General features: G+C 40.3%; 2 protein-coding genes across 2 annotated transcripts; both read left to right on the top strand.

The window, feature by feature from the left end:
* The first annotated feature begins 9,131 nt into the window (after positions 1-9,131).
* LOC145137982 (2-oxoglutarate-dependent dioxygenase DAO-like) lies at positions 9,132-10,461 on the top strand. The gene is made up of 3 exons (XM_079072124.1): positions 9,132-9,506; positions 9,640-9,958; positions 10,068-10,461. The coding sequence occupies exons 1-3, from the start codon at positions 9,184-9,186 to the stop codon at positions 10,323-10,325; spliced, it is 900 nt and encodes a 299-aa protein (XP_078928250.1). The 5' UTR covers positions 9,132-9,183; the 3' UTR covers positions 10,326-10,461.
* A 1,625-nt stretch (positions 10,462-12,086) lies between these two features.
* LOC145140129 (uncharacterized) lies at positions 12,087-13,148 on the top strand. The gene has a single exon (XM_079073723.1). The coding sequence runs from the start codon at positions 12,087-12,089 to the stop codon at positions 13,146-13,148; it is 1,062 nt and encodes a 353-aa protein (XP_078929849.1).
* Positions 13,149-16,787: the final 3,639 nt, after the last annotated feature.

Below are 16,787 nucleotides of genomic sequence, written 5' to 3'. Positions count from 1 at the left end.
CTTATGAACTCACCAACTTAATCGTTGACACTTTTTCAAACTACTTGTATTCTCAGGAATTCAGTGAAACAGGAAATCAACCGCTTTTGAGGATGGGACGTTAAATCGTCAAACATTTCATTTTGTCATCATAGTGTAATTGATTTGAAACATGTAAAAACATACTATGGTATAACTTTTTCAGTTATATTTATGATGGTTGTATTTACTTTGAGCACTATTATACTCATTGTTGTGATACTATAGATGAAGTCCTCCACCCCCGGACGTTTCCTCCATCCTTAGTTTGGGGGTGTGACAACTGTGGTAACTCCAGTCCTAGAGATGATATGTGATGCACAGTCGAAGGCTATCAATGAGGAGAATCGGAAGAATGAGCGGGTGGTTGGTCTGGTTTAAATCTTCAATATTGATAGTAAGGGGTTATTGACACTGTATGGTCGGGTTTAGGTGCCCTATGCTGGTGGGGTTCGGCGTGTGTTGATGGATAAGGCCCACAAATCGAGATTTTCCATTCATACGGGGGCTACAAAGATGTATTGTGACCTGAGACATGGCTCCTAGTGGCCATGTATGATGAGGGATGTGGCGTGGTTCGTGGAGCGGTGCTTGACCTGCCGGAAGGTCAAGGCCGAACATCATCGCCATCACGACAAGTTGCAGCCCTTGGAGGTACCCCTGTGGAAGTGGGAAAAGATTACGATGGATTTCATTACAAAGTTACCAAGCACTACGAAGGGTTTTGATGTTATCAGAGTGATAGTTGATCAGTTGACGAAGAGTTCTCACTTTCTTGCCATATATGAGAGCTCTTCTTCCGAGAAATTGGCTAACATTTATGTCCGAGAGGTAGTGGATCGTCATGGGGTGCCGAATTCCATTGTGTCAGACTGGGACGTTTGCTTCACTTCCAGATTTTGAAAGAATTTTCATGAGGAGTTGGGTACCCGATTTCATTTCAGTATCGCTTACCATCCACAAATAGACGGGCAGATCGAGTGAATGGGAGGAAGTGTCGGCATGCTAGTATTGGCATGCCTCCCTTAGAGTTACTGAATGGGAGGAAGTGTCGGAATCCTATTTGCTGGGGAGAGGTATGTCAGAAAGTCATGGGGAGCACTGAGATAGTTCTCAAGACGATAGAGTTTATCCAACAGGTTAGAAAGAGGTTACTGAAGGCCTAGAGCCGCCAAAAAAGTTACGCAGATCGAAGACGCTATGAGTTAGAGTTTCAGGTTGGATATTTGGTACTCCTGAAGGTATCAACTTGGAAAGGTGTTATCTGATTCAGGAAGCGGGGCAAGCTGGGCCCCAGGTTTATTTTCTCTTTCAGAGTGGTAGTCTGAGTGGGCAATGTGGCATACCAATTAAGCTGCCAAAGGAGTTGAGTCAAATTCATGACACCTTCCATGTTTCCCAGTTGAGGAAGTGTGTGGCCGATGAGACAGATGTGGTTCCTTTGGAGGACATTCAGGTCGATGGTTGCTTGAATTACTTCAAGAGGCCGGTGTCGATTCTAGATAGGAAGGTGAAGACCTTGAGGAACAAGGTAGTGAACTTGGTCAAAGTTCAGTGGCAACATTGGAAAGGCTTTGAGTGGACTTGGGAGCCCGAGGCTGAGATGCGTGAGCATTACCCTGATCTTTTCGTAGCACCTGACTTCGAGGACAAAATCTAATTCAAGTGGGGTAGAACTGTATCACCTGTTTCCAGGCATTTCCATTTTCAACATTAAAATGTCAAATTATTGCAAAGTAAGTCATTACGTTGGGCGTACATGAAGTGTACACCAGGCGTAAGTCAGTATTCGGATCGCAAACCTTCTTGAGTATGTTGTGCATACTCGTGCTGTTCCCAAACCCTAAATTTTTAGGGTTGTGTCCCTTATTTAAGCATCTTATTCCCCCTTGGACCTTCTTATGACTAGCCTCCGTCCCTCGTAGCCCTAATATCGAAACCTTACCCCTTGAGTGTGAGTTTTGAAGCTTTTGAGTGATTTTTTAGTGTTCTTGGTGGTGAACAAAAGATCATTGAAGAAGTGGTGGTGCATTTAAGCTATTGTATCCAGAATCTACACCTCATTTTTCATCTACAGAAGGTATAAAGTTCATACCTTGAGGTTTGCTTTGCTAGATCTTTTTTAAGCTTAAGATTATGTTCATTTTGTCCCAAAACCTTGGTCTTTGTGAGTATGGACTACTCCATACCATTTGAGTTGTCCTTTCAGATGTTTTGAGTGCATGGTGTCATAAAAATGCAACCTTGGTCCTTTCCTTTATCCAAGCATGAGTTATGGAGTTTTTGGTGATGTTAGAAGTTAGGGTTTTGGGATTGAGCTCATTTTAGCCATGTAAAGGCATAAAGTTAGAGACTTTATGGATTAGAATGCCTTTTAGGTTCAGATCTAAGGTTGGGATAAAGTGTCTTAATAATTAAGAGCTCAAAAGTTGAGATTTGAGTTTTGGCTGAGTACGCTCGTAAATCTGGCTACACCCAGCATAGCCAGTTGGGAACTCGTTTTCAAGCTTTGTGCTCTACGCCCATCGGAGAGCCTTGGTACGCTGCATATAAGATCAACTGTGTTGACCTTTTATTTTTTGACAAGTCTGACTTTTAGGTCAATTTGTGAGGGTTTGGTCTTGGAAGGTGCAAAATGGTCTTTTGCCCAAATTGTGGATTAGACTTGACTTGGGACTAGATGAGTTTGGAAAATTACCTTAATTGTTAATTAGGGTTATTTGGTGTGATTTATAGGCGGATTCTAGTTCCGACTGTAACATCCAAAAATTTTACGCCAAATTTAAACTTTTTCAACCATAAATAAAAGTCAAATAGTATTGTTTACAAAAATGTTTCCAAATCAATATCCATCAGAGTGTCCCATAAACAGATCATAAGGATGAGGAGCGGTACGGTCACGCCTTCGCCTTGCCACGATCTCCTGAAGTACCTGAAACAATAAACTGAAAACTGTAATCCCGAGGGCTTAGTGAGCTACCCCCAAAATACCAATACCACACTGACAATACCATGTCAGCAACAATCAGTCAATCAATCAATCAATCAACATGCATACTGGGCCATCGGCCTGACTGGACCGCCCTACTGGGCCTACAGTCTATCTGAATCCATCCCGAGCCTTTGGCATGACTGGTCTGCCTCGTGGGCCTGCAGTCTCCCCGGACCGCTCATAGGGTATGTTGGCCTTCAGCACAAAGCAGGACCGCCTCAACCCAACTAACAAGTAAATAACCATGTTCGCATAACTATCACATACTGACATATACAAACATCAAACATATCTGTCACACTGATCATCAATCATAGAATCCTCTCGTAACGAGAGTACCGACCTAGCAGGTCACTAACATACCAATCCTTACGGATCATAAAAGCATAACATACTGTCTACCCTGATTCCGATCTAGCAGATCAAATCCATATGTAGCATACCATAACAATAACAACTAAAGGGCCGGCCTTGGTGTCGTAGACCCTATCGGTATACTGAGGATAACTCACCTCGCAGATGTCGACTCGAAAGGTAAACTCCAACTCTCGGATCACTTGACACAGGCTCCACCACCTATGACCATAATACAATATACTCATAATTCCTTAACTCTATAAGGTACTCCATAACACACCATTCAACCCCTGGTCAAAGTCAAAGTCCTCCGTCAAGGTCAACAGTCCATGTTGACCCCAACTCGCCGAGTAACCTCGACTACTCGCCGAGTTCCTTGAAGCACAATCCAATTCGCTGAGTCATCGGGATGACTCGTCGAGTTGCTTCGATTCTCGTTCAAACTTTAAGGCCACCTGTCGAGTTCCCTCCTTGCAACTCGACGGATGCACACGCATACATATCCTAGGGAAAACTCATCCGACTCGACGAGTTGTTCTTCAACTCGTCGAGTCTTATGGTAATCTTCATCGGACTCGCCGAGTTGTTCATCCAACTCGTCGAGTCCACAGCCATCTTCATGTGACTCGCCGAGTCAACCTTGCGACTCGCCGAGTCCATTCAGTCCCTTTTCCATACAGACTTGTTTTGAGCCATGCAGCGGCTCCAAATCACAGATCCAGGCTTCTAGGGCATGCTTATCACGTAAAGTTGCAAACTTTACGTGCATGCATGGCTATAAAGGCTCTAAATGCCTATTTTAAGTTCTTAATGGAACTTTATGCTCAAAAGGGACCTCAATCATGACCAAGACTGTAACTTTATGCTTATAGAATCCAAAGAGGGTCCAGATCTGAAGCCACAATCTCAGATCTAGCCCATAGCTCAACTTTCCAACTTAAAGGCTCACCAAAAACCCTAAAACTCAACCAATAGAAGAGATTCACAAGGAAAAGGTGATTTGGTTACCTCCAGAAGGTGATAACTGAGATAAGAGTTGGTTTCCACACTCTACTTGCTATAATCTCCTTCTCCTCTAAGCCTTCTCCCTCCAAAGATTCTCTTTTCAAGCTTCAATCACACAATGGGCACACACACACACGTATTAGGGTTTTAAGGGGCTCTCAAAGACTGTAAAGAGGCCAAAGGAGGCTGAGGTTCCTTTAAATAGGGGTGCAAACCCCGGGATTTAGGGTTTCATCTGCCAGCTCCTACTCGCCGAGTCCCAATATGGACTCGTCGAGTAGGTCACTTAACACGCGATCCTGCCCCGCTGCTACTCGACGAGTAGGTCGACCAACTCGTCGAGTAGAGCTTAACCCCAAAACCTTATTTAAACAATACCTGAAAATCGGGGCGTTACACCGGCAGTTCAGGTGTGAGGTCTATCAGTCTTCTGTGTGAGGTGAGTCTCCTCACTATTCTTACTTGTATGGTAGAATATATGTGTTGATCGGCTGGGTCTATTTGTTGTTACTGTAATATGTGTAACTGTGTGTGTGTGTGTTTTGAGACTTCGGGTAGTCTCCGGGATTGTTGATAATCCACAGGGCGTGCCCACCGAGACTTCGGCTAGTCTCCAGGGTTGCTGATAACCCATAACTGTTTATTTATGTTGTGATGTATGTGATACTTTGGGGAACTCACTAAGCTTCGTGCTTACAGTTGTTAATTAAATGTGTTTCAGGTACCTCTAGTGATCGGGGGAAGGCGAAGGCTTGATTGTTAGAAATTTGGGGAATAGAAAGGCTTGGAAATTCTTAGAATTGTGGTATCACTTTCAGATTAAAGTATTTGGGTGGTACTCCCAATCTTTAATCGGATAAGACTCAGAAATTGAGAGCAAGAACAGAAAATCTGGGTGTTATGAATTTCATGTGTACCAGAAATGAGACCAAAAATGTCTTTAAGATCTTTATCTGAAAACTGTCATATGAAAGTTTCAAACTGTCATAAAACCATAAAAACGGAAGTTTGGATAAGGGTCAAACAATGGTCAATTCTCTGAAAATCCGATTTTTGAATGCATTTTTAATATAGTAACATACTCTATATTAAAAACGGAAGTTTGTAGCTCGACCCCAGCCAGGGGCTCTACCCCGGACCCCGCTAGGGGCTGCCGCCCCTTGGATCCCGCTCCCAGGGGCGCTGCCCCCGGACCCCCGTTCGTTTAGGGGCTTCTCCCCTAAATAACAGTGTACTTTGAAACTTGATCAAACTTAAACAAGTGTGTACTCCACACCTTCCTTACTTGTTTGATATTTATCAAGATCACTTTTGGTCAACAAAGTAATCCCATTACACTTAAATAACATTGATGATAACAAATCACCAACAAACCTCCCCCATTTAAATGTAATCTTGATTAACTTAAAATGAAACATAACACCAACAAACTGATGCATAAATAAAATGTCGTGACGATTGAATTTCACATTAGTATATTATACAATCCAAATATTCGAATATTAGGGTGTCACTAAGGATTGAACCCTTTCTATCCATAGTGAATACATGAAGATAATACACACAACAGTTTACATTCTCATAAGTTCTAACTTGACACTATATTTTACTAGCTTGTGTCCCATCCTTCAATAAGCATATCAAAGCCAAGTCCTAACTTCTTGAAGCAGCTAATCATTCCATTACACTAATCATTCCATTACATACATATCCAAATCCCATAAAGAACCATGTCTTGACAAGATATACTTGTCACTTATTAATACTTGTTTGTAACCACAATTATTTAATACAGTTTCAGACAAGAGATTCTTACGAATCCTTGGAACATATAAAACATTGTTCAAACACAAACATTTCCCAGAAGTAAAAGTAAGTAAAACTGATCCTATGCCTTTGATTGGTTCAGTTGCAACATTTCTCATCTTCACAACAGATCCGTCATCAATTTGTTGAAAGTCCTTGAACCAATATAGATCTTTGCAAACATGACTTGTTGCTCCCGAATCAACCCACCATGCAACATTATCACCCTACACATAAAATGCTTCAGAAATCACATAAATATAATTCTGAATATATTTGGAATTCTGCATGAAAACAGAAATCTGACCTTGTTGCTTTTTTGGATCCTTGGATCCACTTGGTCCAGCACCATCCTTGTTCACTTTTGGAAAACGACAATCTTTCTTGAAGTGACCCGGTTTATTACAATTCCAACACACCACTTTAGCCTTATTATTGAAAGACTTGTCATCCTTTCCTTTAAACTTCCTTTTTCCATTAGACTTCTTTTGATTCTTTGATCCTTCTCCATCCACCATATTCACAAAAGAGGAACCAACTTGGTTCTTTCCTTTGGGATTGTTATCAATTTCTTGAGTCCTTAAGGACTCTTCAATCCGTAAATGGCTTCCAAGTTGAGTCAAAGTCAATTCCTCTTTGTTATGTTTCAGATTGTGTTTAAAATCCTTCCAGGAAGGGGGCAGTTTCTCAATGATCACAGCCACAGAAATGGCTTCGTCCATTTTCAGATTGTGTTGAGCAAACTGTCCCAGGATCCTTAACATTTCATGGAATTGTTCCATAACAGGCCTGGAGTCAATCATCTTGTAACCCATAAAGTTACTGACAAGAAACTTCTTGCTAAAAGCATCTTCAACCATGTATTTGGATTCAGAGAATCCCACAGTTCTTTTGCAGATTCAAAATTTTGATAGATATCAAAAAGAGATTCAGACATACCATTGAGAATATGACCACGACATATGTAATCATCATTTTCCCACTTTGATCTTCTTTTTGTTTCCTCCAAAGGCTCATCTTCAACAGATTCTGGTAAGACTGGCATGGATGTACTCAGAACATACACCACTTTTAGAGTGGTAAGAAGAAATTTCATCTTCTTCTGCCATCCACGAAAGTATTGTCCTTCAAACTTGTTCAGTTTGTCAAACTTACTTGTCATTTCCTTCACAGAATCGTCACTTGCCATGATCACAGAAATACTTTAATCTTTGTTAGAAATTTGGGTTATAGAAAGGCTTGGAAATTCTTAGAATTATGGTATCACTTTCAGATTAAAGTATTTGGGTGGTACTCCCAATCTTTAATCGGATAAGACTCAGAAATTGAGAGCAAGAACAGAAAATGTGGGTGTTATGAATTTCGTGTGTACCAGAAATGAGACCAAAAACGACTTTAAGATCTTTGTCTGAAAACTGTCATATGACAGTTTCAAACTGTCGTAAAACCATAAAAACTGACATAAAAACGGAAGTTTGGATAAGGGTCAAACTAGTGGTCAATTCTCTGAAAATCCGTTTTCTGATGCATTTTTAATATAGTAACATACTCTATATTAAAAACGGAAGTTTGCAGCTCGACCCCAGCCAGGGGCTCTACCCCTTGGACCCCGCCAAGGGCTGCCGCCCCTTGGACCCCGCTCCTAGGGGCGCTGCCCCCGGACCCCCGTTCGTTTAAGGGCTTCGCCCCTAAATGATAGTGTACTTTGAAACTTGATCAAACTTAAACAAGTGTGTACTCCACGCTTTCCTTACTTGTTTAATATTTATGAAGATCACTTTTGTTCAACAAAAGTAATCTCATTACACTTAAATAACATTGATAATAACAAATCACCAACATTGATTGTACACATTCGCCTGCAATTTATGATTCCGGATATTTTGGGACACTTTAATATTATGATGCTGATTTGTATTTGATACTTGCGACTTTCTTGAGATGAGTTTTTATGAACAATGTTTTAAGTTAATTAAAATTGAAAATTTTGGTTTGAAAAGTTGGATGTTATAAACAACCTGACATCTTGATTAAGCTATAAATCAAATGTAAATTTTGTTAATCCAAAATCTCGTGGCGACGCTACAAACCCAAATATCAATCCAAACACGACCCATTTATTTGGTGGGTTGGCGGGTCAGAAATCTCAACACAAACATTTTTACTTTCGTATCGTGTCATGCGTCATATTGAAAATTGTCACCCCTACTTCATTATGCGGGTAATGTCTATTTTCTTTGCTAAAATACCTTTAACGGCGTTTTTATAATATCTTGATTGTTGAAACTTTTAGTATCTTCATAATAATTGTTCATCAGCTTTATTCTAAAACAAAAGGACACGGTAATATACTACACTGCACATTGTTGATATGCTTCCTCAATTGCTCCACCAACGAAAACAACAAACAACCGTGAATTTGTCAAGAAGGCGTCGGAAAGGTTACAGTAACAAAACACGACCCCACTCGTATCATTTCTTTAAATTCCAAAAAAGAAAGATTGTCTTGAAACACAGGCCGTGTTTTCATAGTCTTTACTGAATAACAATATTTGTTATCTAGTTTAAACTATTATTGTTGTTTTGATTTTTTTAGTTTCTTGAAAACGAAGTTCAGAATTGGACAAATGTTATTTTTTTTTTAAATTATGAAATTAAGTTTGATCACGACGAATGAAAGTTACGTAGTAACCCGTTTTGATCACGGTATGTTTTTTAACAAAAAAAAAGCTAGAAAAAACATATACAAAAAGACGAACACTGGAATAAATATGGTAAAATTAAAATAGACCGACGCGAATATAACACCACCTACAAAAAGAACAACCCAATATACGTGTTATTTTGTTTAACAGTTTAAATTAATAGTAATTTATGTGCAGCTACGTACGAATTATTTAATTAAATATATTGGATTACAAATTTTATTATATATATCAACTCTTGTATCCCAACATAGAAAATTACTCCACTGGGGAGCACATAATAATATCAGAAATTAAGAGATGGCGAGGGACGAGGTGCCTGTGATGGATATGCAAAAGGGTGATGGATTGGCTGAGGAAATAATGAAGGCTTGTGAAGAATGGGGTTGTTTTAGGATGGTCAACCATGGTGTTCCGGCGGGGCTCATGGTCGAGATGAAGGCGGTGATCGCCTCACTTCTTAGTCTTCCCGATGAGATCAAGAAACGGACGGTTCATAGCGAACAAGGTAAGGGCTACCTGCAACGCAACCCAGGAACTCCATTTTTCGAGACTTTAAGCATCGACGATATCTTTTCACCCGATGAATTCTATGATCGCCTCGAAGCCTCCCCTCACCAACGGTATCTTTCTCTTCGGCCCTCCAACTATATGCTCTTCTGATCACTAACGAAACTAGAAAATAAATACACTACAAAATTTCAATAAAAAAGAGAATTAAGAATATAAACTCAATAGTTTGATTGGTTGTTGTAGGGATATTATAAACACGTATATGAAAGCTACTTGTGATGTGGCCAGACTTCTTGGCCGAAAATTAATGGAAGGTAGTGGCTTAGCCGGAGATTTATTCAACGGATATTATTGCCAAATGAGAATGAACAAATACCATTATTGTCAAGAAAGCGTAGGGTTAAGCGGCGTCGGCATGCACTCCGACCCTACATTTCTGACCATTTTACACGATGACGATAAGGTAAACGGTCTGCAAGTGGTTGATAAATACTCTGGTGAGATAATTTCTGTAGATCCCGTTCCCGGTACTTTAGCTGTGAATATCGGCGATATTGGCAAGGTAATATCATTCCACTCAAAGAAAGTTGTAATATTATATAAGATATTCTTTTACTACCTTTTTTCTTTATTATGATTTAATTGTATAAATGTAATGATCAATCATCAAGGCATGGAGCAATGGGAGATTTTGTAGCGTGAAACACAGAGTCTGCTCTTTTGAACCGAAAACACGTTACTCGATAGTTTTATTCATGTTAGGACCGAAGGACAAGAAGGTGGAAGCACCACCGGAACTCGTGGACTCGGAACATCCTCGTCTTTATGTTCCTATTGAATTCAAAGAGTACAGACATGTTCGAACTACTCATAGGTTACACACCGGTGGCGCCCTTGAGTTATTTAGAACCACCAATACCATCGCATGAAAGACATCACTGAAATGTTTCTCGTAATAAAAACTTTATATGAGTTAACTTCATCCTTTCACTCATGTTGTATGTATTAATTTGTGACCGAGTTTATAAATATCTGTTTAATTCCAAGTTTACGTTCACTTAGAAACTCGACTCTTTATTAGTTTTTGTTTTCTGATTATTACGATGTTCTTTAATTTCTTTACTTTTTCATACTTAAGCTTTCAAACAAATAATCTTTTTACATACAAAGGTATTTGAGGTACTTTAATTATGAGTTTGAAGGTTTTTATTCTCTTCATTTAAAAGTTACAACACTTTCCTTGACTCATTCCAAAAGATTTGTATTTCTATTTTTGAAAGATTATTTACTTACCACAAACTATAATAAAACATTATTTTTGTTAATTATGTTATACTAAGAAATGTTAACAGTTGACTCATTCGTAAAAAAAAAAGAAAAAAAAAAAAAAAAAAAAAGGTATTTCTTTTTTTGAAAGATAATCTCTACATATCACAAATCATAACAAAACATTAATGAGACAAATTTTGTGGATTATTATATTAAGAAATATATTAGATATCTACGCATTCTAATATAAAAATATATTTTATTCTCTTTTTTGTCATTTATCACTTTATTAGTCATCCTAATCCTAATTAATGTTATATCACTTGTCAACCTATTGATTCTTCATGTTTTTTTTGGAAACGGCAAATATGATATATAAAGAAAACCCGAGACTAGTAAGAAACTAGCCAACGGAGGGGCAAGGAAACAGTACAAGAGAAGTTAAATTGAGTACAATTACAAACATAGAAATGGAGAAATACTCCAATCAACCCACTTAATCGCCTGTTTACCCCCTCTCTATATTTCAGCCAAACGTACACCAAGGATTTAATGCGATCAACCACCAGAGTAGGAGAAGGTTTTCCATTCTTAAACACCCGCTCATTGCGCGCTTTCCACACAAGCCAAAGCATCCCATAACAAATTAGAATCAATATTTTCCTTCTTTTAGGACAGTTCCCCCATGAAGACACAAAGACAAGTAAGTCATCAACACTGATAGAAGTCCCTAACTGCAATATCACACCACTTGAACATCCATTCCCGTGTTGTACCAGAAAAATTACATTCGGTCAAAATATGGTCCGCACACTCATCAACCCCATTACAATATCCACAAGTTAAGGAGTCCAAAGTCACTCCACGTTGATTTAAAGCTATAGAAGATGGGATCCTACCCATTTTAGCCCTCCATACAAAAGTAAGGACTTTGATAGGGACCTCCTGAAACCAATAAATGCAATGAAGATGGAAACTAGGGAATGTAGCAGTCAGTTTGGTGCGTACCACAGCAGTAGAGAAGACCCCGTTGGAATCTTAATTCCTCATTTCACTCCACTCATATTGTTGGAATCCTAATTCCTCATTTCACTCCATTCATGTCTTCCACCCACAAATAAAGTAGGGGACACCAACAAGTTGGTTGGGTCTCATGTTTATTATTATAGGATTGGAAATGATTTAGTCCATCTTATAAATACAGTGCATTATCAAGAGGGTAATACACACCAACACAGAGAAACAAAAACACACTGTAAACTAATTTGGTTTTTGAGTTATATTTCCAAATTAATCAAAGAGTAGTTTGATATATATTGTGTGCTATTACATTTCTGTGAAGCGTGAATTGGTATCAAAGCTCAAGAACAGGGGCCTTGAATTCAATACCTGGTGATCAAGAAGGACACCAGTAAAAGAAGATGTCAGACGTTGAAGATGCTGGAGGTACCGGTGCTGCTACACCTCTGGTCAGAATCAAAGAAATTGGAACCACATCAGTGGCTTGCCCAATGCTAAACCAGACCAATTACATGGTCTGGTCCCTCCGTATGAAAGTTGTCCTACGAATTCATAAAAGTTGGTCAGTAATTGATCCAGGAGAAGAAAATAAAGAAAAGAATTACCTTGCCATGGGATTGTTGTATCAAGCAATCCCTGAGAGCTTGATAATGCAGATAGGGGACGTTGATAAAGCGATGGTCCGCTGGGAATCGATTAAAGCTCGATACGTCGGAGCTGATAGGGTAAAGGAGGCGAGACTGCAAACATTAAACACCGATTTCGATCGGTTGAGAATGATCGAGACAGAGTCAATTGACTCGTTCGCCGGAAAACTCTCCGGTTTGGCTTCGAAATCTGCCTCACTTGATGAAACAATTGACGAGTCGAAGCTTGTGAAGAAGCTTCTGAAGGTTGTTCCCAGGCGATTCATCCATCTGGTGGCATCCCTCGAGCAGGTGCTCGATCTGAAATCCGTTGGCTTCGAGGACGTAGTTGGACGTCTGAAAGCGTACGAGGAGAGAATAAGGGAGGCAGATGACAGCGGAGAAGGAGGCGCGAAGGTGTTGTTTGCCTCGAGATCGAGTGGTAGCTCGAGCAGCGGCGGTGGTTGTGGCTCTTCAGGTGGATCGAGAGAGTCGAAGGGGAAATGGGCGAAATCGGGTGAAGGTGGGGGGGTTAATCGGAACAGATCCGGGTCGGGTGGAGGATCCGGGTCAGCAGGACCCAGTGGGTCAGGCCCAAGAGGAAACCGGCCCAGTTCGGCCCTGAACCATAATAAGCCCAAAAACAAGCAAAATTTCAATTCAGACTCGAACCAAAACCCGAAAAAAGATCTGTCAAAGATTATATGCTACAGATGCGATAAATTGGGCCATTACGCGTCCAAATGTCCGGACCGAATTCAAAAATTCCAAGAAAGCAATTTCACCGAGCAAGACGACACTGATGAAACTGTATTTTTCATGAAAAAGTGTTTCTAAATGAAGAAAAGGTGATGCCATCCAAATACAACTCACAAGACAACAATGTGTGGTATTTGGACAACGGGGCGAGTAATCACATGACGGGAAATCGTTCATTTTTCTCCGAACTCGACGAAGGAATAACCGGAAAGGTCAAATTCGGTGATAATTCGTGTGTCGAAATAAAAGGGAAAGGCTCAATTGTTTTCCAAGGAAAATCGGGGCAACAACGATTGATAACGGAGATTTATTTTATTCCGGATTTGAAAAATAATATTTTCAGTCCCGGACAAGCAACCGAAGCCGGGTGCGATATTCGGATGAAAGACAACTATTTGACAATGCATGATGCCGACAACTGCTTATTAATGAAGGTACAAAGAACACCAAACCGCCTTTATAAAATACAGTTGCCCATTGGAGTACCTATTTTCCTTCATTCAAGACTAAGTGAAGACACGTGGCGCTGGCATGCAAGACTTGGGCACATCAATTTCGAGTCTATGAAGAAGATGTCCAAGAATGGTCTAGTTAAAGGGTTACCACATTTTGACAATGAAAATCAATTATGTGAGTCTTGTTTGGTGGGCAAGCAAACAAGAAAGTCATTTCCATTAATGACGACGTACAAAGCAACACGACCATTGGAGCTAGTTCATGGTGATTTATGCGGTCCGATAACACCGTCAACGAAGGGTCAAAATCGGTACATCTTCACACTAATTGACGATTTTTCACGGTATATGTGGATTTTTCTCTTAAAAGAGAAAAGTGAGGCGTTTTCACACTTCAAAAAGTTCAAAGCTTTGGCGGAGAATGAGCTTGGAAAGTCTTTGAAGGTGTTTCGAAGTGATCGAGGGGGTGAGTTTACCTCACTCCAGTTCAATTCATTTTGTGATCTAAATGGAATCAAACGTCATCTTACCGCCCCATATTCACCACAACAAAACGGTATTGTGGAACGAAGAAACAGAACACTTATGGACATGACACGAAGTATCATGAAGGCGATGCATGTTCCAAACTATCTATGGGGAGAAGCGGTAAAACACTCCACAAACCTGATCAACCGTGTTTACACAAGAGTACTTGGTAATACAACTCCGTACGAGAAGTTGTATAAAAGAAAACCTAATTTGGAGAACGTACGCATCTTTGGGTGTCTAGCGTATGCAAAAGTTGAACCAGTAAACGTGAAGAAGTTGGATGATAGATCAAGACCACTGGTGCATCTTGGTTCCGAACCGGGTACGAAAGCTTATTGTCTTTTTAACCCGGTTACACAAAAAATAATCGTAAGTCGAGACGTTATTTTTAATGAAACCAAAGGGTGGAATTGGGTTAACGAAGCTACACCCGACATGAAGAACCAGGATCATTCATAGTACCATGGGATTTACCGGAAGATAAGGCGAACAACAACCAAGGAAACGATGTAAACAACGAACCAATTGAACCAAACGAATCGGATCACGAGATTGAAGACGGAGTGGAGGTACAAGAAAATGAGCAACCAAGTCCGGTCAACAACAACGTAAACAATGTTCAAAACCAAAGGCCCACAAGACCAAAGGTGTTTCCAATTCGATTACGAGATTATGTACTTTATGTTGATGACATTGAAGAACTTCTCCTAGCAACCAATAACGAGCCGGTATCGGTTGAAGAGGCGAAGAAAGAACCAGAGTGGGTCAAAGCCATGAATACAGAGATCAATTCGATCAACAAGAACAATACTTGGTCTCTCGTAAACAAGCCTATGGGGGTGAAGCCCATTGGACTCAAATGGGTGTTCAAGCTGAAGAAAAATGCAGATGGCACCATAAACAAACACAAGGCAAGATTGGTTGCTAAAGGGTACGTACAACAACCTGGTATTCACTTTCAAGAAGTATTTACTCCGGTAGCTCGCATCGAAACCATACGGTTTCTCATTGCCTTAGCCACTACCAATGGATGGGAGCTTCACCACTTGGATGTCAAGACGGCTTTCTTACATGGAGAGTTGAGAGAAACCGTCTATGTGTATCAACCGGAAGGCTACATAAGGAAAGGCGACGAGCACAAGGTGTACCGTCTTTCAAAAGCACTATATGGTCTTAGACAAGCACCGAGAGCATGGAATACGAAACTTGATGGGATTTTGAAAGGAATGAAATTTCACAAGTGCATGAAAGAACCATCGGTGTACCGGAAGAACGAAGGATCCAACTTGCTAATTTTAGCAATCTATGTTGATGATTTGTTTGTCACAGGTACAAATTTGAGCATGATCAAAAGGTTCAAATTTGAAATGTCCAAGAACTTCGAGATGTCTGATCTTGGAAGATTAACTTACTACCTGGGCATTGAAGTCAAACAGGATGAATCGGGGATTACAATAAACCAAGAAGCGTATGCACAACGCATTCTGAAGGAAGCCGGTTTACATGATTGCAATCCTACCCACATTCCCATGGATCCAGGAACCAAAATGTTGAAGGCCGAAGATGAACCCGAAATCGACCCGACACAATACCAAAAGTTGGTAGGATGCCTTAGATATCTCTTGCAGACAAGACCCGATATGGCATATGCGGTTGGAGTTGTTAGTCGATACATGCAAGATCCAAGAGAATCACATGGTGTTGCAATCAAACACATCCTAAGGTATTTACGAGGAACAACGGGATACGGAATCAAGTACGAGAGGATGGGACAAAATCGAATAATTGGTTACAGTGATAGTAGTCATAATGTTGATCCAGATGACGGAAGAAGCACAACTGGTCATATTTTCTACTATGGGTTGTCTCCAATAACATGGTGTTCGCAAAAGCAAGATACTGTTGCTTTATCATCTTGCGAGGCAGAGTTCATGGCAGCCACTGCGGCTGCATGTCAAGCAATATGGCTTCAAGATTTGCTGGGAGAAATCTTGAACAAAACGCAAGAGAAGGTGGTTCTTAGAGTTGATAACAAGTCGGCTATCGAACTAACAAAGAATCCCGTTTTTCATGGAAGAAGTAAACACATTCACACTAGGTTTCACTTCATTCGTAATTGCGTTGAAAAGGAACAAGTGGAGGTGGAGTACATTCCAGGTGAAGAACAAAAGGCAGACATTCTCACAAAACCGTTGGCTCGAACCAAGTTCAAGATAATGCGGGACTTGATCGGGATTGAAGACATCTCTAGAAGGACTTAGAGATTCGGGGGTGATTGTTGGAATCCTAATTCCTCATTTCACTCCACTCATGTCTTCCACCCACAAATAAAGTAGGGGACACCAACAAGTTGGTTGGGTCTCATGTTTATTATTATAGGATTGGAAATGATTTAGTCCATCTTATAAATACAGTGCATTATCAAGAGGGTAATACACACCAACACAGAGAAACAAAAACACACTGTAAACTAATTTGGTTTTTGAGTTATATTTCCAAATTAATCAAAGAGTAGTTTGATATATATTGTGTGCTATTACATTTCTGTGAAGCGTGAGCAGTCAGTTTGGTGCGTACCACAGCAGTAGAGAAGACCCTGTTGGAATCGAGACCACATCGCCACCCATCACATGCAATGTCAGGTATGAAAAGACCCACAACCGCATTGATTTGGGCAAGATCACGTGACAGTGCCGCCGCCCGGACATCACAGGCCCAGTCCCAGTTGAAA

Source organism: Lactuca virosa, chromosome 9 (assembly GCF_052849685.1).
Source record: "Lactuca virosa cultivar CGN04683 chromosome 9, Lactuca_virosa_CGN04683_v6, whole genome shotgun sequence".
NCBI lineage: Eukaryota > Viridiplantae > Streptophyta > Magnoliopsida > Asterales > Asteraceae > Lactuca > Lactuca virosa.
Note: the sequence above shows the minus strand (reverse complement) of the source record. Positions and strands in the feature narration are given on the sequence as shown.